The sequence below is a fragment of the Zingiber officinale genome, chromosome 10B (assembly GCF_018446385.1).
Source record: "Zingiber officinale cultivar Zhangliang chromosome 10B, Zo_v1.1, whole genome shotgun sequence".
Classification (NCBI taxonomy): Eukaryota; Viridiplantae; Streptophyta; class Magnoliopsida; order Zingiberales; family Zingiberaceae; genus Zingiber; species Zingiber officinale.
In genome coordinates this window covers 93180170-93203320 of record NC_056005.1, presented here as the reverse complement: position 1 = coordinate 93203320, position 23151 = coordinate 93180170, and the positions used below count along the sequence as shown (strand labels likewise).

General features: G+C 37.1%; 3 protein-coding genes across 5 annotated transcripts; 1 reads left to right on the top strand and 2 right to left on the bottom strand.

Annotated features, from left to right (window-relative positions):
* Positions 1–5865: 5865 nt before the first annotated feature.
* On the bottom strand, positions 5866–9903 carry LOC122028759. Of its 3 annotated transcripts, XM_042587632.1 has the most exons (4): positions 9632–9903; positions 9436–9472; positions 9248–9358; positions 5866–7131 (listed from the first exon to the last, which is right to left on the bottom strand). In XM_042587632.1, the coding sequence occupies exon 4, from the start codon at positions 7118–7120 to the stop codon at positions 6026–6028; it is 1095 nt and encodes a 364-aa protein (XP_042443566.1). In that variant the 5' UTR covers positions 7121–7131; positions 9248–9358; positions 9436–9472; positions 9632–9903; the 3' UTR covers positions 5866–6025. The 3 variants fall into 3 exon arrangements, with proteins under 3 accessions (XP_042443566.1, XP_042443565.1, XP_042443563.1); XM_042587631.1 differs by having other exon boundaries at positions 9436–9903; XM_042587629.1 differs by lacking the exon at positions 9248–9358 and having other exon boundaries at positions 9632–9902.
* Positions 9904–10226: 323 nt separating this feature from the next.
* On the top strand, positions 10227–12788 carry LOC122029831 (U11/U12 small nuclear ribonucleoprotein 31 kDa protein-like). The gene is made up of 2 exons (XM_042588963.1): positions 10227–11023; positions 12555–12788. The coding sequence occupies exon 1, from the start codon at positions 10260–10262 to the stop codon at positions 11019–11021; it is 762 nt and encodes a 253-aa protein (XP_042444897.1). The 5' UTR covers positions 10227–10259; the 3' UTR covers positions 11022–11023; positions 12555–12788.
* Positions 12789–13080: 292 nt separating this feature from the next.
* LOC122029830 (P-loop NTPase domain-containing protein LPA1 homolog 1-like) lies at positions 13081–18754 on the bottom strand. The gene is made up of 7 exons (XM_042588961.1): positions 18255–18754; positions 17672–17997; positions 16654–16735; positions 14813–15232; positions 13991–14713; positions 13616–13741; positions 13081–13524 (listed from the first exon to the last, which is right to left on the bottom strand). Exons 1-7 carry the CDS (start codon positions 18423–18425, stop codon positions 13189–13191), a joined length of 2184 nt encoding a protein of 727 aa, XP_042444895.1. The 5' UTR covers positions 18426–18754; the 3' UTR covers positions 13081–13188.
* Between the last annotated feature and the right edge of the window lie 4397 nt (positions 18755–23151).

Below are 23151 nucleotides of genomic sequence, written 5' to 3'. Positions count from 1 at the left end.
CTGAATCCAAATCCGAATCAAAAAAATTCTCTAAACCCATCTCCATTTCAAGTTTTCTCCACGAAACCGAATCTATAGGAAAAATTATCATCCCTATATAACTCAAACTTAAAATATCATATAATTTCCACTCTAAACATTTGATGGATATCCTTCTTTTTCCGCCTTTACTTAGATTTTGCTTTGTCGATCTCTTCTTCTATTACTTTTTCATACTCTAAACCTTGTGTGTCATGAGCTTCATCTTCGAGGATCACTCTCAACTTTATATTAAATACCTTGGGCAACCTTAAACTAAGCTATTGCTTACGATCCCCACTTACAAATAAAAGAATGAAAGCTAAATCATACTTTTTACATCCATCTTTTAACTTTTCTAATGGTTGAGATATGCACAAGTCGATAAGATACTCGTCGTCATAGTTCGACAAGTTGCACTACTTTAAGCATTTAAGTCATCATTGAGTGTTGACGATCAATAGCTAGCATTACTTTTGATTCATGAGTAAAAATAGATGCAACGTATGTTGCTCGCAAAGGGAATGCTTTTTAGATGGTGGGGGAAGGAAAGATTGAAAAGAAAGGTAGATCCAAGGAGGTGATGAAGGACAGTCACTTTCTTTAAGAAGCATATATTCTATGCACAATTGTTTGTCAACTTTAGGACATGGACTAGTAGAAGTTGCTAGTGTCTTAGAAATTCGATTTTTAATGGAGTTACCGCGTCGCGGGGCGGGCCGATCATGATATAGGAGGAACATTGTTGGTAGAGCTTCATTTCGGAGTTGCCCTAGTTGATCAGGAGCACCTTCTTCCCGCGGTAAGCTTTGTTGGTGCATATCAATACTCATGTTTGATAAATGGTTTAAAGTTAGATATTATGTGTTTGATATGTTAGTTAAGTGTACATGTCATTTAACATGGGAATTCTTAATGGGTCAAGTAGATGGGACATTAAGCATCGAAAAGACCTAGTGGGTCGGGAAGATTAGACACTAGGTAAGAAGTCTTAGTAAATTAGAAGAACCAAACACTAGGCAGAAGATCAGATGAGCTGATCTGGTAGAACACTTGATGAGTTAGCTAGACTAGACATCAAGTAAGAAGAGTTCTAATTGATCGATTAGACACTGAGCAAAAGAAGAAGGTCAAATAGGTTGGTCAAATCATATGTTTGACAGGTAAATAAGGTAAATCTTGAAAAAGTCTTCCATTCCGGATGATAGTGAGGATGTGTTCTAGTCGGGATAACTTAGGGATTGATCCGACTTAAAAAACCAATTAATGTTTCTAAGTTGAGATGAGACATTTTTAATTGTCAAACTCATTCATGCACAATTATATTGTTTCTAGCTATGTTTTGCATGACCTTTATTATTATTCTTGTTGTGTTAACTTTATTTTGTAGAAAAATAAAATTTAGATTGATTGAAAGGTTCGGTTGACCGAACACACTTGATAATTTGAAATCGGATAAGATCAGATCGAGCAACAAAGAAAATAAAAGGTATGAGTTGACCAAACATATTTGAAGCACAGATCAAATAAGATCAGATTGAGCAGCAAAATTAAAGGAAATTCATATTTGCAGTCGACCAAATAAGGAGTCGGTCGACAGATAAAGGCTGATTTTGCGGAAGATACAATTTAGGCAGATCATGAACCTGGACGCGAAGCCGAGCGGATTCTGGAGATTGGTCGACCAAAAAAGATTAGGTCGATCGGATGAAAAACTTCAGTCTGAGACTGAGCAACAATTCTCTCATCAATCCATCTCTCTTTTGCTGCTTCATTCTTGCAAGTCTTGCCGCTACGATACAAAGAGGTTCTCCGACAACCTATGTCCAAATTTCATATTTGTGTTGTCGGTATATTTATTTAGTTGCATTCAAATTTAAGAGGTAGTAGTGTTGTTACTACTCACTTCATTTATATGATTTCCTCCAAAAAAATTTTGGAGAGGAAAATTTTAATGAATTGTCCAGTAAAAACGGTGCAAAGGATCATGTGCATTGGTGCAGTAGTCGTTGGACTACGAATCAAGCATCTGACATTATCTTTTATGGTTTGTTTTACCGCTGTGTATCTTTATCTCTGTGATTGTTTTCGTAAAAAAAAAAATAATAAAGGAGCGATATTCATTTAGATCCTACCAATTTTGTTGGACTTGTAATTGTTTTCATGAATGTACGAAGTCCCTAAAGCCCTTCCATTTAGGGGACCGCATGCTTGACATTGTCCCTAGTGGCCACCACTAGCCAATAGGTGAAAAGGATGCAGAATTAGAAAAAGAAATCATTTATCTTCCAAATTAATTGTACGAAACTCGAATACCTAGGAGTTTTGACAGGTGAAGAGTGGTCGATGGTGATATCTCAACCCTTTCATTTAGGGGACCAAACAGTCGACATTGTCCCTAATGGCCACCACTAGCCACTAGGGATGTGTTTGGTTATGTATAATATCATCTAACTTGTAATATAATCTAATTTGTAATATAATCTTGATTACATTTGATCCTGTCCAGATGCTCTCGTGCTCCTGCAACCACAAGTCGTTAGTGCCAAGTCGGGAGGGAGTTCCCGACGACGGCCTTCCGACGCTCAAGTCACACATCGGCAAGCAAAGAAAACAAAGGAAACAAAGAAGAAGAGAATAGTGGTTCCCGAAGACGTCTGTGCGTACCTCTCCTTATATAGGGCTTCTGTGAGTAGACTACACGCTTCCCGGTCGGATGCGTATTCCCAAACTTTCCCCAAAAGCTAACATTGGGAAAGGATCCCTGACATTTTACCATAACAGGGCAAGCGTATCTCTACCACGGCGGCGAGATCTTCTTCCGTACGATCCTCTGTCCTTCCTCGCCGTCAGTCGGCGAAATTGACTCCAAAAGGATATTCTATCCATACGCACCATTAATCGGCAGCACTGACTCCCAGAAGGATGTTGGCATGTCTCCTCGTTTTATTTGTCGGCTTTCCGTCTAGCCGGATTCCCCTTGATCGGGCCGACCGACCTCTCCTTTGCCTCATGCGCCTATGTCTTGGCCGCTCGGTGTACAGTCCCTTGCCTTGGTGTGTTGTAGGCTTGGCCAACCCCCTCCGAACTCTTCTGATCGGACGGGGACGAGGGGCCTTCTGACCGGTTAGTCTCTCCGGATCAATATTATTATATTTGATAATATAATATATGTAATTTTTTATTACAAGGATTATTACATTATTTTATTTAGTGTCTAATATTTTTTATAAGGGAATATAATTCGTATTATTACAAAATAGTAAAAATATCCTACGACCTCTGTCGGAGGCGGCGACCGATAGCTGTGGTCGCCACACCTCTGTCGGAGTAGGAGGTGGCAGCTGGTAGCAGTGGCTGACGGTGCCCGGAGGTGGCAGCAGCCGATGGCGGTGGTGACGATGGCGGTGGTGACGATGGCGGCAGTGACGCCGGTGATCGACGGCGGCCAACAGCGATGGCCGACGATGCTCGACGGTGGCGGCGAGGGCAGCGGCCTATGGCCGGCGGCAAGTGGCGGCGGCGAGCAGCAACGGCGGACGACGGAAGCGACGTTGATGATCATTTGATGTCGAAAATAAATTAAAGATATATTTGGCATTTAAATGTTAGTTAAACTATGATCTAATAATGTAATCAAATTATATAGTATTGATTTTGTAATTCAAATTATAAAATTTTATTATCTTTTTAATATAAATTATATTACAATTTTAAAACGGTAGCAAATAAAATAATATATTATAATATAATCATGATTATATTATAAAACAGATTACATCCTACTAATTATAACCTAGATGAAAAGGAAGTTGTATCAAAGAAACAAATCGCGTAGAGCGAAACAGCAAAGCCAACAGATGGAGTCGTGAACAGCCAACTGAGTGATGAACCTGTGAAGACATGGGCTAGTCTGTTCCGTGATAATCAGAAGGCTACTGCATCGATGCCATTACAACACTTAGAGTGGCAAGGAGATCGACTGAAACTGTCCCCTGGGGTTCAGCCTCGTCGGATGCTTCAGGGTATGCTGGAGTCGTATCCCTTCCATATATACAAAAGCAGTTGGGCTATTTTCCGATTCCACATGGCTGCCAATCGTTATCATGTGCGAGCTGGTGGCCCGTACTTTGCGCTTGACAGCCCACTCGTTTTAAAGAACATGCCAAGTTATTGTTTCTTCAATGAAGATGGATGATTTATTCCTACCTGGGTCCAAATCCATGACCTAGTCTATCTTTAAAATTAATTCGACGAAGCTCTTGAATATCTAGATTATATGAAGGAAGGAGCTTTGGGAGGTGAAAAGGAGTGATGGTGATTGGTGATGGCCACTTTGTTGTATAGGGACCGGCACACATGGAGGGAAGGAGGGGAAGCAGGCAGTGCATGTGAAGGCAGATGCACCTTTGGTTGTAATCCTTAAATCTCTCATCTTTAAATGAGCAACAAGAAAGGATGTGTTTAATCTACGTCACTTTAACCATTAATTAATTCATAAACATCAATAGCACTATTTATTTATTTTTTCTTTCTATTGGAGCTTCCCTTTTATTTGTATTGGAGATACACTCGCATACATGAAATGCTGGGATTGTGAGATTCTGATATTTCTTTTGTAAATTGATTAATTTCTTTTTTTTTCTTTGATGAGTTTTATTGTTGTTGTTGTGGATAATTTCTTTATGCATAGATTAGAATAATTTACTTGGAACCGCTGTTAAATCACATTCTTTGAGTATATTGTTTTGGTTTCCAAAAGTTTTTAGGCAAAAATAAAAGGTTGATTTTTTAATTTTTATTAGTTTTTTTTTGACATGGTAATAAAATTTTTTAAATATGTTGATTTTTTTTAATAAAAGGATAAAGAGGTTAATAAAGATGTTTTATATATAATATAAATAAAATAGTTGAAATGGAAAAGTCACAGACATGAATATGATAAAAAATAATATTAGAGAAAAAAAAATAAATCCATAAGAAAAATTTTTAAGAAACACATTTAAAATAATATAGATATATACTTAGATGATCAATACTTACATATTGACACAATTGATATCTACATAAATATTTACTTCAATAGATCTTCAAATCAATTATTTACTTCAATAGATCTGTTAAATCAAGTAAGTAATATCACCTTTTACTCCAATCAATTGAGAAAGTGTTTTTTTTTTTTTTAAAAAAAAACTTAATTAACAAACTAGAATAAAATTCATTTAAACATACATAAAGGTATACTTGTATACCGACAATAACATAGCAAGGGAAACTGACTAACGCAATGGAAAGGAGCTGGAATATGTTAATACGACGACTAGGTCAACAAGAGTCGTAATAACAAAAGAGTCAATGGAGATGAAAGATACATAGATCTGAAAATCAAGAGAATGAGAAACACGTACAGTGGATTGGTATTGGACAAGACATGAGTTTCTTGTTCTGTGGTGTCCCTGAATTACTCCAAAAGAAACCTACAAAAGAACAATACCGCACAGGAAGCAATGGTCTGGTGAGTTCCTATCCTATGTATCTCTAAATCAATGTATTTACTCATAGATAGATCTAGTTGAAGCTCAAAAAGCCCAGATAAAGAACATCACCATATGGCCCAGCCCAAGTGAAAATAAACCAAACGGGCCAGATCTACACGAGTCCAGCCCAATATTTTAAAAGGATACAGACAGAACCAACCCTTAATTTCATAACAAGGTCACACAGACAAATGAAGCTGCATTCGAGAACCAACCCTTGATTTCATAACAAGGTCACACAGACAAATGAAGCTGGATTCCTAAACGTGACCGTGATTATGTAATACCAAATGTTTAAGGATCTAAAACCTGAGAGCAAAGCTGATATTTTGTATTCAACAACATCGATCAACAAGAGTAGCTCACAGAAAATGGAACTTCAGCTCAAGAGTACCTCACACTAACCAGAACTTCAGCTCCAGCTATCCACACCGGTGGCTGCTTTTCCAAATTGTTATCTGAAATAGAAGTTATTGTTGATGCTCCTCGTCATGTCTGGGTCTAGTTATCCTCCTACGCCTTCTTCGTGAAAGGATGTCGTTGTCTGAGTTCCAGTCGTCATATTCTTGAGTGCCTAACAAGTTCTCACCCCATAAATAACGACGCATTGAAGAGCGTCGCCTTGTCCTCCATGCCCTAGAAGATCTTCGGTCATCCAATGAACCTAATGGACTTCCAAGCATATGAAGCAGTAAGAGTGTTGTAGGCCACCATGGGCCACTCCCATCGCCTGAAAGGCCATCGCCCTCATCTATAACATAATCTCCCAGCACTACAGCACCTGGCATCGCAGATCTAAGTGCACTGAGAATATCATGATACTCTTGCTGGCGTTCCATGTGATGCCAAGCTTGTTGCCTTGATGGATCAACCTCAGCAGGCCTAGTCATGGGGTGTACTCTCCGGGCATGTTTACGGAGATCCTTGTAGTTGCCAGAAAATGAGCATGATTCTCTGGAGCAACTTCTTAACTTCAAATCCATATATTGTCTAGCTTCTTTGACAATCATCCAACCTAGTACAGCACCTCGGCAGAGAGGGCACTTCAAGCAGTTAACCTCAGGTTCATCACCACCACCAGATCCATCAGAACTCATATTGCCCTCTGAATGAGATGCTTGATATCCATCTTGTGCTTGTCTGAGCTCTGGGTCATCAAAAAATTCATCTAGCTCACCAGGTATTACACCGTCAATGCTAAAATTGTCATGGGCTTCAACAGCGTTTGCTAGTGCTGTTGCTGGATGAGGGGAAGAAGGATCTGTACCATAAAGAGAGCTCAAGTGAGGTCTATCTGCATCAACATTCTCAGTGATGGTAGAAGCAGAACCAGATGTGTTATCACCAGAGCACATTCTTAGTTTCCTGAATCTATCTAGACAATTTGAATGCCTGTAACTTGTATCGCAAACGTAAGATCTGCAACCTTTTTCATATGAAGTGCAGATAAGAACTACTGCATTGTGTGGATGTTCCATACAAATAGGGCACAAAATCTCATCCCATTGCTTTTGGAGGGAGTGTATATCAGCATCCTTCAAGGTGCTTTCTGTTTTATCTGTCATCTTTCAACGCACTATAATAAAATGTTCAGAATATTAGGCGCTTCACACATTCATATACGGATACAAACTAATATATTTAAAGAGAAATAGTAATTGCAGAGAAGAAAGCCAACAAATAACATAAAATAGTTCATCAAATATGGACACCAAGGTTAATGAAATTCAATATTGGACCAAGGATTTTGAAGTCCCATACACAACTTTTTTTTAAAAAAAAAAATCCCCATGAACATTACAATGTAGCTGGTTAAGACAAAGAAGTGCTTTTTTTTCAGCCAATGATTTTAGTATACTCCACACAACCGATGCAGAAGCACACAAGTGAAGTTTTTTATGCAGCACCCACCAGTAAACTACCAGAAAGGAAGTATAAATGATCAAAACATGAGCCAAAACAAAGAATTAATGTTTACTGTGTTCACTTGGAAGGTTCCCTTAAACAACAAAAAAGATGAGAATTTTTTTTTCTAGCATGCATAGTTTTCTGACATATCATGATCTTCATTAAGGGAGATTACATCTTATGCAATGTGGACACCAGGCCGAAGAATAATGCTCAACAATTTGCTCTGATTTAAGATGGTACTGCCATCAAAAGACTTTGTTTATGCTTTATTTTTATCATCATATGCTATAAACAAGGAAATGAATCAACACAAGCTTGCTTTCAATTTAAATATTTATGCAGACTTTCACCATATCAAACTCAAGCAAACTTGTTTTCTTAATTAGTCATCAAAATTGATAGGGCAATACCAACAATGAAGCATAGCATTCATCAAGCCTCTCTAGATATGTATCTCACCATTTCAGCATCTGCATACAAGTTTTTTCTTTCCTTCCTCACCAAAATTTCAAACAAGTTACTGAAGTTCCCCAAATCTAGGATTCTGGGTGTTCAAGTATTTCTTTCCACTTTCCTCTCAATCAAATTAATCTAAACACTCCTTACTTTTAGATTAGGAAGACTTCTTTACAAAGTAGAAAAAGTCTTAATAATTATTCTTTCTATTTGTCTGAAAATGATCCTAATCCTTGACAAGATCCAAAGAGATTTATAGTTTACTCACCTAGGTATCAGACTTAATTTGCAACCAAGGTTTTACTAACCAAGAACCTACAAGCCATTCACTAAAGATTGCTCTTTAAAAGATGACAGCATGACCAATACAGGCATGAGTTCAAACTGAGAAGAAACAACCTCAACTAAAAATTGAAACATTTTACTAATACAAAGCTCAAAACCAAAGAAAATATTTTACTAATATTTTACTAATACACAGAGAGACAGAGCACTTTTATACAGTCAAAACCAAAGAAAATACAGACCAAAATAGGAAAGAAATACTACTAATTTGAAAACAAATTAAACTCATTAAACTTGAACCAAAATAAAAGACTCAGCTACCAAATCAAAAAATACACAAATAAAATACTAACAAAACTTCATCTAAAACTTTAGAAACCTTTGATTCCTTGATTGCATCACCAATTCTCAGATTAATCCCTTTGGTTTACTAGCTAGCTCAATGAGGTAGCAGAGAATAAAACACAAGTCATGAGTTTGGCACTCTGGCTAAATTAACCGTTTTGGTCAAGCAATCACTTAATAATAGCTTAGAGTGGAAACAAAGCACCGAGCACAAACCATGAGTGTGAGGCCTCCATGTTTTATTGTTTACTGATACTCTTTTGCTAATCTACTCTTAGCGATTGCTACTCAATGCCAAGATGACTGTGACAGCAAATCCTTACAAGAAATGTGAAACAAATTTATTCTACTGACATCAAATTTATACTATTTAGCAATAGCAAAGCTCAATAAACTGAGAAGATAAAGAAAATAATGACATAAATCATTGTAATTGCTCAAAAAACTACAAGTTTGGCAAAGTCATCATGAAAACGAATGCAACACTGAGTTCACTTTCTACTTTTAGTTTTGATACTATCCAAACTTTTCATAGAAAATAGACAGCCGTTACAAAGCTCAGATGTCTATACTAATGCAGCCAAATGTTCCATCAAAACTTAGTGACGAAATCATAATAGATCGCTAACATCAGTTTAAACTCAGATCCAGAGAAAATACCCAACAATCACAGATGTTGAATATCAAATATACACCTGGGATGTTACTTTTCAATTTCCTGAAAGCTAACAACTTCAGATCACACATCCACCACTTAAAAGAACAATATTAACAACAAAAATGTTCTCCCTGTTGCTTGACGCGATCTGAGATCAAAAGGACAGCTTGAACATACATCAAAATAATCAAACAACTTGCTTGCAAAAAAACATCAAAGAACTACCTCGATTAAGTCAAGCAATCGCCGTCCACTCCGCAACCTGTAAAGCAAAAGATCCATGGATCAAACTAGATCGAAATTAAACCTAAAATTGGAACAAGTCGTCGCCAAAACAACCGGATCTAAAGCCAAACGAACAAGGGTAAAAAAAAAATAATAATAAAATTATATTCCCGAAAGAAAACAAATAAATCTGTACGGGTTGCGCCACGGATAAGCGATTCTCCTTCTCTCTTCTTCTTAATCCACTCTTGTTTAATCTTTTCGATCGATCTAGACCACTTCGTTCTTCCTTTACCGATTCTACCTAAGAAAAATAGAGATCAATCTCTTTCTCGTCGTCTCTCCTCTCTCTTTGATCTGAACAAAATCGAAGATTAAACAACGATCTCGAGGAAAACCAAAGGGGAGAGGCGATCAGATACGGCACAGAGAGAAAGGGCGAAATGGCATTATCTTTTTTTAAATAATTAATTTTGGATATAAAAAAATAGGAGGTAGGGAGATGGCGTTGCTTACGTGTACGATAGACAGACTCCACGAAACCGCCACGAACCGGATCGGGATCTCCTGTTCTTTTTCAGACAGCAGGCGCCGAGTTTAGGGAGGGAAATGGTAGATGAGCTGGCAAAGAATGATAATCTAGAAAGCAGAATTGGACCTGTCAGGCTGTTGGCTGCCTCACCAGAGACAGGAAGGATGATCCAACGATTAAAATGAACGATTAAAAGCTGTTAAGGATGTTTTTAGAAAATATGTAAAATTGGAGGCTAAAATGTAATTTTTCCCATAAAAATGTAGAACCCTAAAGACGAGAGAGAGAGAAGATGGCTCGCCGAAGAAACGCGAGCGACGACGACGACGATGACTTCCTTTACCGTTACCCCGTTCCGCCGTTGTCCGCCGCCAATTCTGCTTCCGGGTCGGACGCCTCGGGTTCATCCAGGGGCGGATCCGGTGGGCTCGCCCCCTCGAAATCGACGGTCTATGTCTCCAACCTAGACTTCTCGCTCACCAACTCCGACCTCCACACCATCTTCTCCACTTTCGGGAAGGTCGCCCGCGTCACCGTGCTCAAGGATCGGACCACTCGGCGGAGCCGCGGCGTCGCCTTCGTGCTCTTCGTCTCCCGCGACGACGCCGCGGCGGCCGCCCGGTCGATGAACGGGAAGATCCTCAACGGACGCACACTCGCCGCTTCCATTGCTTCTGACAACGGCCGGGCCGCAGAGTTCATTCGCCGGAGGGTTTACAAGGACAAGAGTAAGTGCTACGAATGCGGCGAGGAGGGCCACCTCTCCTACGAGTGCCCGAAGAACCAGCTGGGCCCCAGGGAGCGTCCCAATCCGAAGAGGACACGCAGGAGAGCTCAAGACTCCAGTGGCGGTGGGGGTCAGGATTGGGGTTCCGACGGCGGCGGCGGGGAAGAGGAACGGTTTGAAGATGATAATTGGGCATCCGTGGTGGACACTCGTGGATTCGAGGAGAAGGTGAGGGAGAGGGAGGAACCCATTGAAGATGGAAACGAGAAGAAGAAAAAGGAGAAGAAAGCTAGTTATTTCAGTGACGAGAGCGGCGAGGATGAATAGAGGTAAATTCTCTGAAACTCGTAAAAATCTCATCTTGTTCTACATAGTTTATCCCGATTCTAATGATCCCAATTTTTTACTCTGTTTGATTTGAGCTTACAACCTAATTCTTTGATGGGCGCTAAGCTTCCTTTGTGCTTATAGAAATAGTTCTAATATGCCATTTATACCATAGTGCTTATGTTCATTGTACAAACATCAGTTTATCACATTTATTTCACTACTTTTCTATCAATGGGCAGGCCTTTTTTCCAATGTAGTCTCATTGTTGGTGGACTACATATGTTAATTCATTCCCCTTAACACGGTTGCTCGCATCAATTTTGCCTTTGGTTTCCTGATCGTGATCCTAATTATGCATTCAATTGTTCTTGCATAGTTTATCCCAATTGTAATGATGACAATTTCTTACTATTTGATTTGAGTTTACAACCTAATTCTTTGATGGGCACTAAGCTTCCTTTGTGCTTATAGAAATTGTTCTAATGTGCCATTTATACCATATTGCTTATGTTCGTTGTACAAACATCAGTTCATCACATTTATTTCACTACTTTTCTATCAATGAGCAGGCCTATTCCCCCAATGTAGTCTCATATTTGGTGGACTACATATATTAATTCATGCGCCTTGATGAGGCTACTCTCAACAATTTTGCCTTTGGTTTCCTGATCCTGATTATAATTATGTATTCAATTGTTCTTACATAGTTTACCCCAATTGTAATGATGACAATTTCTTACTTTGTTTGATTTGAGCTTACAACCTAATTCTTTGATGCCAAGCTTCCTTGGTGCTTATAGAAATAATTCTTATGTGCCATTTACACCATAGTGCTTATGTTCATTGTACAAACATCAATTCATCACATTTATTTCGCTACTTTTCTAGCAACAAGCAGGCCTTTTTTCCAATGTAGTCTCATATTTGGTGGACTACATATGTTAATTCATACGCTCAATGAAGCTAGACTCGTCAATTTTGTCTTTGGTTTCTTGATTTTAATTGTGCATTCAATTGTTCATACATAGTTTATCCCAAATTGTTATGATGACAATTTTTTAATCTGTTTGATTTGAGCTTACAACTTAATTCTTTGATGGGCACTAAGCTTCCTTTGTGCTTATAGAAATAGTTCGAAAGTGCCATTCATACCATAGGTCTTATGTTCATTGTACAAAAAAACAATTCATCACAATAATGTCTTTAGTTTCCTGATCTTGATTCTAATTTGTTAAATTATGCATTCAGTTGTTCTTACAATGGATTACATCATGATGATTGGTATTTGGAACTACAACCAACCTAATTCTTTGAGCTATGACAAGCCTTACACAGAGATTTTTATTTATGTATTTATTTTTTTAAAAGATTCAGTCTCACATCAGAAGTAATGTGGTAGTTGTGTAATTAGGTAGTAGGCTTAGTTTAGTTTACTAACATTAGTTTGACTTATTGCAGTGCCCTAGACTATGAAAGTAACTTATCATAATTAGGATCGAATTGTTGAGTCTCAAGACTTCTTGTTTGCAGGCTCCTGGTGAACCATCTCCATCTTTAGCACCACTAAAGAACAGTTAAGGCATGTACCGCGCACTCAACATAATTGATGCAGTTTCTTTGTAGCAGTTTCATCTGCTGATAGGTAATAACTTGCTTTGGGTTAACGTTTGGGAGAGTTCTTGAACTAGCATCATGTGATGAAGCACTACGCCACAGCTATTATTGCTCTCGTTCCTTTTATTTATTGCGTTATAATTTTATTTATAAGAGCTAATTTTTTAGTTTTATCACATCAAAATCCTAATTGATTAATCTTTAAATATAATAAGTCATTAACACAATTACATTTATCATGGCATGGTGTGATTGGGTATTTTTGAACATCTGCAGAGTTTGAACTGCTTGTGACGTTAGACTGTCTAGTAGGACTCATCTATAACTACTAAGCTGGAAGGAAAAGAAAACATATCTAAATGTTATTCAAAATATGAAATATTGTTTGTATTATGCCAAGAAATTCTTGAGACAGTTAAAACATAACAGAGGACCTTGCATTGGCAGTGTAATTCTATTAAGTTCCATAATCCTACTTCCAGTTTTAACATGGGACGTTCCTTAAATCTTGGGTTATACGAACATACAGAAAAACAAGATCACTTGGCGTCTATAAAATTTTCAGCGGGATGCCTTGTGCTCTGTTTGGTAGTTGGAAGGGGTCACTCAAGGACCGTCTCCTCGCTTTAATGCCATCGGCGCCACCCTCAGTTCCCTCCGGTAGCAGGCTGTAAGAATAAGATGGCCCGGCGAGTTGGTCGCCCAGGAAGTGCTCAAGATTCCACTGGTACTTGTCCGCCGCCACCATTATGTCGGGCGCCACCTTGTTGCTTGTTGGCTCATCGACTTCATTATCAGGCAAATAACTATTGTCCATGCCATCTTCCATGGCCAAGTCATCGTACTCGTCATCCGACCTAGAATTCTCGTCGACAGAGCCTTGAAACTGAAACAGACATCGACGATTTCTCATAGTTTAGATGACGATTTCTCATAGTTTAGATGACATATGTGAAGATCCAAATCTTAGATCTTACCTCATCTACCATATCACTGTGATCTCTGTCACTGAGATCCTCATCACTGAACCCTTCAGCAGGGTAGTCAGCTTCTTCTTCCTCTTCTTCTTCTTCACTTCCAGCAACAAAAATGTCCTCCTGAAGCTGGAAAAAGATAAAAAGAGGAAACAGGTTATTCCCCTTTTGGGGCATTTATCTGAATCAAAAGATTTCAATTTGAATGTAATGTGAAAATCTAACAACCACTTAATGCTGACAGTAAATCCAATTAAAAAATTTGCAAGTCTAAGCATTTGAGAAATTTTCAGATATGACAGGGCCTTAAACATGGAAAAAATTATGATGCAGAAGAGAGGACTAAGATCAACATAGCCAAAATTGCTCATGGCATACCTCTTTAGCATGTCCATCTAATGCCTTTGGAGAGCTGCAACAAGAAGAGAAATATCGACTATCGGTGCCATCATCCTTGGAGTCATGGATACTTCCTGCTTGACTTGTACCACATCCATCTTTGTGCCATGCACTGATGCCGAAATTTCCAAACTGAAGGTTCACTGGCTCAGCTTTCCCGATCTGCAAAGGGCCATACATGGGGCTTACAGTTCCATTTTCGAAGGATGAGACGCCACTAGGATCAACTGACCCAACAGGCCAAGCTTTGGCGACGGATCCATCAGTATTAAGAAGTGCCATTAGATTCCTTGAGGAGCCCTTCCTCTGGATCAACTGAAACATTCCTTTGGAAGTAAGAGAATTAGCAACACACTGCTTTCTGTATACTTCATGTATTAGAGCCACTGTATTTTTAGTAGGGTCATAGAGGTGCTCCCCTGCCTCTCGCCGGCGAAGGCAGTCAAAGACAGTGGCATGAATGGCTGCAACACTCCGATCGACATTTGTATTATTTACCTTTGGAACCAAATGTTTATCAGCTCTTTTCGAGAGATAATCTTGAATTGCTCTAATGTTTTGGATGTACTTTATATACTTGTTTTTTGTTGGATCCAGTGTCATGTATTTAGCCCGGACAGCAAATCTTTCCATATGTTTGTCTTCGTTTACTATGTAAATCATAAATGGTACTATTGAAGGGTGCTTCTTCATGAGCCCCATCTGTTGAATGGCAAAACAAAACATATTTAAGCAATTGAAATCGAGTAGAAATGATCTTGAAGTAAATTCTAAAGGAGATGTAAGTTGCCAAATACCTACCACAAAGTTGAGACTCAAGTGGACACCCTCAACAACGACAGATTGCTTGCGCTCTTCCCATGCAGTGATTAAACGGTCAAGACTGTCTATGACCATCTCACTTTGTGCTTTATACCCTTCAATAGCCATTTGCTTTTTGCTGATTAAATCAGTACCGATAACGGGATCGTGGAATCGGCCATCAGGTTTCTCATGAAGAACTCCATTAGTTGCTTCTTCCTTGGACTGTGTTCGTGAAACGGCAAGTTTCTTAGCTTTGCGTTTAGCTTTTGCTTCTGCAACTGCTACTGAATCTAGGCATTCACCAGCATCATATGTTGAAGCCCAAAGGAGTGCATTCTGTTTTTTATCTGTGAAGCCCCTCATCATATGACGAATTGAGTCAGTAGAAATAACTGTTGTCAAGCCCAGTCTCCCTCCCTGTTAAAAGTTATGCAGAAGAAAATCCTTGTCAAATTGAATTAGTTTTACGACTTCATGCTCGTAATATGGTGGCACGTATGGTAGCATGTACTTCTCTATAATTTTTGAAGAACACCAAACATTTATCAGCACACAAAGTTTAACTAGCTAAAAGTACATGAAAAATACAATTGAATTATCTAAATAGAAAGAATTGGTCCATACTTCCAAATGCTTGTATTAGCATGCTTAGAATAGAATCTTCTTCACAAGCATCAAGCTACATTAGCCATACAATTATCAGATACGATTCACTAAAACCATAAAAATCCAGCAGGCATTGAATATTACGACAAAAGGTATTAGGTATTAAAATTTAATTGGTTAACCGCTCATTTTAAACGAGCAAGCTCTCATAATGACACATCAACTTGTTCATGTGGCAATAATATATATAGATTTGGTACATTTCCCCTCACACATCATGACACAAGAGGTACGAGCACTTCTTTTGACACAGTAGTTAACCTTTGAACATCTTATTCAAACGCTAACATGATGTTAAAGTTAACGTTGATCAGTTAACCACTTATCTCAAAATCTCAATAGAAGAGGGGCCAACTATACATAATATAGACCACCGTATTTGTTCGTGAAGGATTAATGGGCATTGAGCATCTTAGTTCTAACAAAATAAAAAACCATTGTTACTTGAGTCTTCTATGCATGCAGTAAAGATTGAATATAGTGCATCAAGTCAAATTTATGTAACAATTCTATTACATATTTTTCTTAATTTATTTGTCTTGATCTTCTATTTTCTTTCACATCTAAGTTTCCTATCTTTACTAATCTCATTCAGCAATTATTAAGTATATCTGCCAATTACAGTTCTAACCCCAGATGAAAAAGCTATAAAGTTGAATTAGAGTAGGTATCTCAATAGACAAAGGTTGAGCCATGTTTACAGGATTAGATTGGAAACTAAGGATAGGAACACTGAGGAAGAAGACTAGAAATGTTAGATGTTATGATTGGAAGAAAAATGAACATAAGACAAGTTATATAGATTTGCATGACCTAAATGGAGGAATAAGATCCATATACCCAACCCAAAATATTTGGGACAAATATAACTTTATGATAATGATGACGAGGATGATCATTCAACAATGACAAACAATAACCATATTCGTATCATAATTCATTTGTATGGTTTTGATATGCTGCCTGATCCCCGTGCCTGATGAATGTATGGGGCACCTGGAAGTGATTTAGGCGCCTAAAATTCTGAATGTGTTGTGAACGGGGAATCGGGCAACATATCAGGGCTCTTCATTTTATATCCTAAAAAAGTATAATATATCAACTACTTGAAACATGGAAAAGAAAAGAGTGGAAATCAGACAATTTTTACTGAAGAAATGTCTGTAAGGTACCAGCAAGGAAGACAAGGTAGACTTGCCACAACCACTAGCACCACACAAAAGAACTGTCACAGATTCTTTCTTTTCTCGAATCCTTCAAAAAAAATGTAGAAAAATAGAGATCATAAGATAGGGAAAGAAAAGGAGAGAAATAAAGCAAATATATTATTTAATGAAAAAAAAAGAGTAGATTCTTTAACAGACAGATGTAACATATCAAAATCAAAGGAAAACAACTGAGACATATTTATTGCAATCTTTCAATGGACCATAGGCCATATTCCAACACTATGACTCAGAATCTAGAGGTTATCTTGAGGTGGAGAATTTGAATGAAGCCAAGCATATGGTATGATGCATGTGGTCATATTAACCATGGTATAACAAAGAAGGCATAATGAAGAGCGCTGTGAGTAGAGATTCCAAAGAAACAAGACCACCTGCATATTCATCAACCTGATAAACAAGAACAATATGTTAAGTATCTTAGAAGGTTATCCCAGATTCATCAACCTGATAAACAAGATGATCTGTAATAGCATAGTGAATGCTGGAAGAATAAGCATAGTTAGGAGAAACATGAGATCTCTAAAAAAAATTCTACTCATTGAAAAATGTCTACTAGCATGGCAGTCGGAACATGGCATGTGATTGAGAAGCATAGGAAGTTATTCAACCTATAAGTGTGAATTAAAGCGAAACATAAAGTCCAAATTCAGTTTTAAAATTGATATAAATAGTTGAGTAGGTAAAAATCAGGGACTTGGGCATATTATCAGACAAATTATTCTGTGATGAATGGAACTCAAGTCTGCCCAATTTTGAGGATGAAAAATTTATGCTTGTTAGAGAGCCATATAAATAAAGAGCAACAATGTATTTAAAAGAATTTCTCATATCACCAAACTGCCTTTATATACAACATCATTATAGTTAGCATTCCTGACCAATCTAAACTAATCAAATTAAGTTAGCAGCGCCACAAGGGTCCCCCCTAGAACAACTCAACTGGTAGGAAGATATCACATACCTGCAAGCAAGGCGCAAGTCAGACATTTGATTGGGAGCAACATATTTGTACATGGCAAGCGCATCACAAACAATTTGTAAGAAGCATTTCCGTGGTACAACCACAGTTGTTAGTCTTTTGTACAACTCGAACGGCATTCGACTACTCAAATCAACTTTGTCTTGTGTCAAATGGTTAGTCTTCTCTGCCTCATCAAGGGAGGCATTTGTGTTACGCTTGTTTTCTTCTGGGGATGAGACATTCGAGACATCTGAACTTGGATCATCAGGAGGCAAACTGCAGCTCGAGTACTCAGCTTTCATCACTTCAAACACCCTTCTGCTAATCTACATAAAAAAGGAAAAATTACAGATTAAATCTAGGAAAATTGTATCAGACAAAACATCAAAAGATCAGATAAACTGCAACGAAAGAAGAAGAACATGTAAAAGAAGAGGCTTTTATTTTATATTTTTTAATTTCGCATTATAATGTACATAAAATTCTGCTCTTTTTCACAATCGACGTGATCTAAGAGATCTGAACAGTAAAAGCGATGAAAGCGACACAAACGCGGGCGAAGGATTCATTAGAGACACCGAACCTTGAAAGAATGACGAGCCTTGCAACCCATGAGCTGCAGCGTGCTCTGCAGCACCGACCGCGTGTACCGGAAGGACAAGCTCCGCCCTTGCCTCTCGCCATCGCCCCCTTCCTTCTCTTCTCCGACATCGTCGACCACGACAATGTAGAGCAACTTGGGGACCTCCGCCATGCCCGCGAACAAAAGAACCGATGCAAATCAAAACGAATCTAAAACGATAAAGAAGGAAGGGGGAAGGGCAATGCGACGGACTAGGGTTGGGGCCAGCTCGAGGAAGGGGTAGGGAGCGTCCGCCATGGGCTACACCTACAATGCTTGGCCCCAACGGGCGGCATGACCTTGTCGTCGCGCTCTGTCACTGCCTCCACGAATCGATCGCTGGGGGAACGCGCATCTCGGTCGCCTCTGTCACAGCGCGACCCGTTCCACGCCGCGTTCCGCGCGGCCTCCGCTTTCTCGGGATTTGGTTGAGGAGGAAGAAGCGGTGCGGACGACCAACCCGCCGCTTTCTAACGGCGCAATTTGAAGAGTTCTAAATCAAACCCCAAGCCGTTATCAAATTACAATTTTACCCCTCCCCATTTCACAACAATTTCCTTTTTTATTAATTTTATTATTTTAAATATTAAAATTAATTTACATCGTTCTCACTCTTTGTAATTTTTAGTTACTTCAATTCCTTTCAACTTATTAATCAACATCAATTTACCTAATTATCCTCAACTTATTAATATACATCGATTTATTTAATTATTTTCATTTTTTTAGGTAAAAAAATTTAAAATAAAATATAATTACTCTTAAATTTAATACATTCAAAATAGAATCTAACCTACTTTCTATCAAATTAACACTCTTTTTTCCACCTAATCAATCAATTGGGAGTTCATATCAATCAATTGATTTAGGTTCTCAATTGATTCAGCCTAAGTCAATCGATTGATATACTTCCCAATCGATTGATAGATGAAAAAAAAAATCGTGTTCAATTAGATAGAAAGTATATTCAATTTTAATTAAATGATGTTGAATTTAGGAGAAATTATATTTTAGACTTTTATACTTATAAAAAAAATTAGGGTTTGTGTTTCCTCACGACAAACCAATCAATTGTCGATTGATTCCTAATTGATTGAAGTTGCATAATTAATAAAAAAATATATTAGACTCTAATTAGATGATGCAAAATTTAAAAGAATTATATCTCATTTAAAATTTTTTATTTAAAAAAATAAGAATAATTAGGTCATCCGTGTATATTAAAAAGTTAAAATAAAAAAAAATGCATATAATGAATGGAAATAAATTTTTTCTAAGTTGGGTTTGTATGTCGGGATGTTAGGACAATTTGTTGTGAAATTAATGTGAATGATGTTTTTTTAAAACAGGTTCTAGAATCAATGACTAATGGATGAATTTTTAACTAAGGAGGAAAGGAAGGGTAGAAATGTCATTTCACCTGAGACTATTATATTTACAATGCCATCGTCCCGCGCGGGCTTAAATAATATTAATAATACTATATTTTACTTATTTTTCCAGAAATATTAGATTCACACCTGGTGGGCCCCCAAGGGACCAACCAATAGAGGCATTGAGTCACATCGTTGGTCGGCGTTCAATGACTAAGGAAAGTACAGAACCATGGGCCCGGTCCGGCTGAAAATAAACCTGAGATACACGTGTTAAGTCACCGGCTTGACACAATTCGTGCTGGTCCGGTTTGGCTCAGGTCTAACTAAGTGCTGGGTCAAAAATATTTTTTTACTTGTATTAAAAAAATTGGCAAATTGAACAATTTCAACAAAATAATTATTTTTTAAATAAATTCGGATAAGAAATTTGACGGGAAAAAAAAGTCAAAACAATGCAAAATCTAGAAGTGACAATTAGTCGAACGTTTGGTGAAGGTCAAACTCAACTCTTCTTCGGTAGAATTTGTCAAGATCCGCTAACACAGGGAGAGATATTTCATAATTGACTTTACAAAAGTAAATAATAAATTAATTTACCATTTACCTAGGAAACGTATGTCAATTAAAATCTTAGGGGTGTTTGATTTAGGAAAATAGGGATGAGGAATATGAATAAAAGAAAATAATTATCATTGCTAATATTTAGAAGATAGAAATAAAAATATAGATATAGGAATTATTATTTAAAATTAGATAAAATCTTATTCTCGTGTTTCCCCTTCTATCATTCATTCATGAATTTCAAGAATAAATTTTTTTATAATGGCAGAATAGACTACCCTAATATCCATATCTTTAAGATTAGTCGGCGATTTTCCTTCACTACATATTACTCAAAACATCAAACATATATTGGAAGAATATGAAGATGATAGATAGAAATCATTTAAGATAATAACAAATGATAAATACTTTAATAACATGTTAGGGTCACTATACTTTAGTAGTATTTTTTATTAATTCATTTAAATATTAAAGTGTTGTTTTGGCGCGTTAGATGATACTTTTATTCCGGTGACACCTCCTAAAGAAGAAAATTAATGCTATCGCACAAGAAAGCGAGGTATAGCGACAAATGTTTGAGAGTATGTTGTCTAAATATGCAGTTTATATATATGTTACCTGGATGAAAAAGTTCTGCTCACGATGGTCCAATTTTTCGTGATGCCATTAGCAGACCAATTGGTCTTAAAGTTCCTAAAGATATTTAAAAAAAATTATGAATTAACCAACAAACCCTAATTTTAAATTTCAAAAATAAGTTGTTTATTGTAGTCTTACATGTTTTGTTTTATTGTCGAAAGTTGTTACTACTTAGTTGATGCTGGTTATTGCAATTCTTTTGGATTTCTTGCACCTTATCGTGGGCATAGGTATCATTTTAATGAGTTTGATGGTCATCGACCTGAGACTATGAAAGAATATTTTAATATGAAGCACTCTAAAGTAAAAAAAATATAATCGAAAGATGTTTTGGTTTATTGAAGGAGCGTTGGAAAATTCTAGCATCCCCTTCTTTTTTCCCAATACAAACCCAAGTGCATATTATTATTATTTTTTACTATCTACTCCATAATCTGATTCGTAAATTTATGAGTAAAGATCCTCAAGAATCTATAGAGGATAATGAAGAAAGCGAAGATGAGAAAAGTGATGATGATGAAGTGAAATACATATGAACAATTTTCCCAACTAACCGGTAGAATACATTCAGGAATAATATGACAATTAAAATGTTTAATAATTAGAGAAATTGAGTATTCAATATAGGATGATTACTGCATATGCTTATGCTTTTGTTGTATTTTGATTAGAACATTTTCAATGTGATATAGAATTTTGTATGACTCTACTAGTTGCTTCATGTACTGCCTAACTTTTTCAAGATTATTTGATATTTAAGTTTTTTAGTTATTATATAATGTGTATAATTATATTATTATACTTTTGGAATTTATTTTTCTTGAAGCACGGTATGAGTGGATGTATGTTATTTAACTAATAAAGGTAAAATTGAAAATTTATTTGATTCTCATTATTGATGTTGATTTGAAACAAACATTATTAATTATAATCATATTTATTCTATATTTTGAACCAAATAATGTAATCCATTCTCATTCCTATTGATCGTAATCAAATCTAAATGCTCCCTGAATGTCAAAATTGCAAACGCATTTGTAGGTGTGCTAGTAATTTCCTATTAAATTGTAATTCCATTTTAAAAATAATTTATCATTAAATGCAAGTTTAACAAAGATCCCTTAAGTCGTTGGCTAGCGTAATTAGTGCAACAATTGATCCAAGAATGCATTTAAACTTGTGAAATTCTTAAAAAGACTATTTAAATTTTAGATTTTTCTAATAACGTATTTATTTTTCATTTTATCTCTCTCTCGTCAACTATTATAGTATTTACATTTAAAGAATATCATTATAATTGCATTTTAAAAATTAGCATCATTGCGATGATGATATTTGTTTTCAAAATGTAATACCACAGTGATTTTTTTTTTAATGTAATATGTGGTTAGCAGGGATAAAATAAAAGAAAAACAGATCCATTCTTTCGTACATTTAAAAGTTGCATAACTTTAAGTACGTTTTGATAAATTGCCGAGGTACTTCGATCTAGAAGTCAAATCTCTGGATTAGTACGGCTAACAGTTGACTTTTTAAGATAGTTGACTTTAAGGAACCTGGCCGCAGTTCGGAAAGTTAGTTTGTGCTCCCTGTTTTCAAACATTACGTCCGCCCACAAGATGCCAGGATTAATTTTCTTGTGCTTGTTCACCGACGATGGTTAGACTTTATCAGTGCAAGGCATTGTCCAAAGAGCAATTTTTCCGGAAGAGAAAATTATACATTTGTTTAGTCATTCATACGGCCGTAAACTTGACCTGCCCAAGGTGGTTGAATCGTCCGTGTGGCTGCAAACTCAGTCCGCACAACGGCCAAGTCCCCGTGCCGGTTGGGGCACATGTTGTGCCGCGAATGCCCTAGGCTAGCAATGACAGGCATTGGCCGCCTTTGATGTCATCGGCTCAAGTCACTGGGCCATTAGGACCGATCCTAAGGTGGTCAAGGTGGGATCAGCGCATAAGGCTTTACGTCGGGTAGGACCCACTTCTATTAATAATTATAGATTTTTTTATATAAGTGTCTTAAGGGAGGATGATTATATCTTTTCTTCCCATGCTTTTTAATTCTTCTTAAACATTAAATTCACTTTTGGTCAATGTCTCATATTCAAACTTTTCACTTTCACCCACTTTGACAGCCACCGGTAGTCACCTTCCTAATTCTCACATTGTGATTTCCAGTATCATTGTCACATCATTATGTCACCACCGATGTCCACTGACACTACACATGTGCTTAGACCCTTTGAGACTTCAATTTAGATGAAATTTTCTAATTTG

What these genes read in the sequence shown, in the direction of transcription:
- LOC122028759 (XM_042587631.1), bottom strand. Translation starts at nt 7,120, where the DNA reads ATGACAGATAAAACAGAAAGCACCTTGAAGGATGCTGATATACACTCC.
- LOC122029830 (XM_042588961.1), bottom strand. Translation starts at nt 18,425, where the DNA reads ATGGCGGAGGTCCCCAAGTTGCTCTACATTGTCGTGGTCGACGATGTC. An exon ending in TAGATGGACATGCTAAAGAG is followed by an intron (nt 13,742 to 13,990) that starts GTATGCCATGAG and finishes ATCTTTTTCCAG; the next exon opens with CTTCAGGAGGACATTTTTGT. An exon ending in ACAGTGATATGGTAGATGAG is followed by an intron (nt 13,525 to 13,615) that starts GTAAGATCTAAG and finishes TGTCTGTTTCAG; the next exon opens with TTTCAAGGCTCTGTCGACGA.
- LOC122029831 (XM_042588963.1), top strand. Translation starts at nt 10,260, where the DNA reads ATGGCTCGCCGAAGAAACGCGAGCGACGACGACGACGATGACTTCCTT.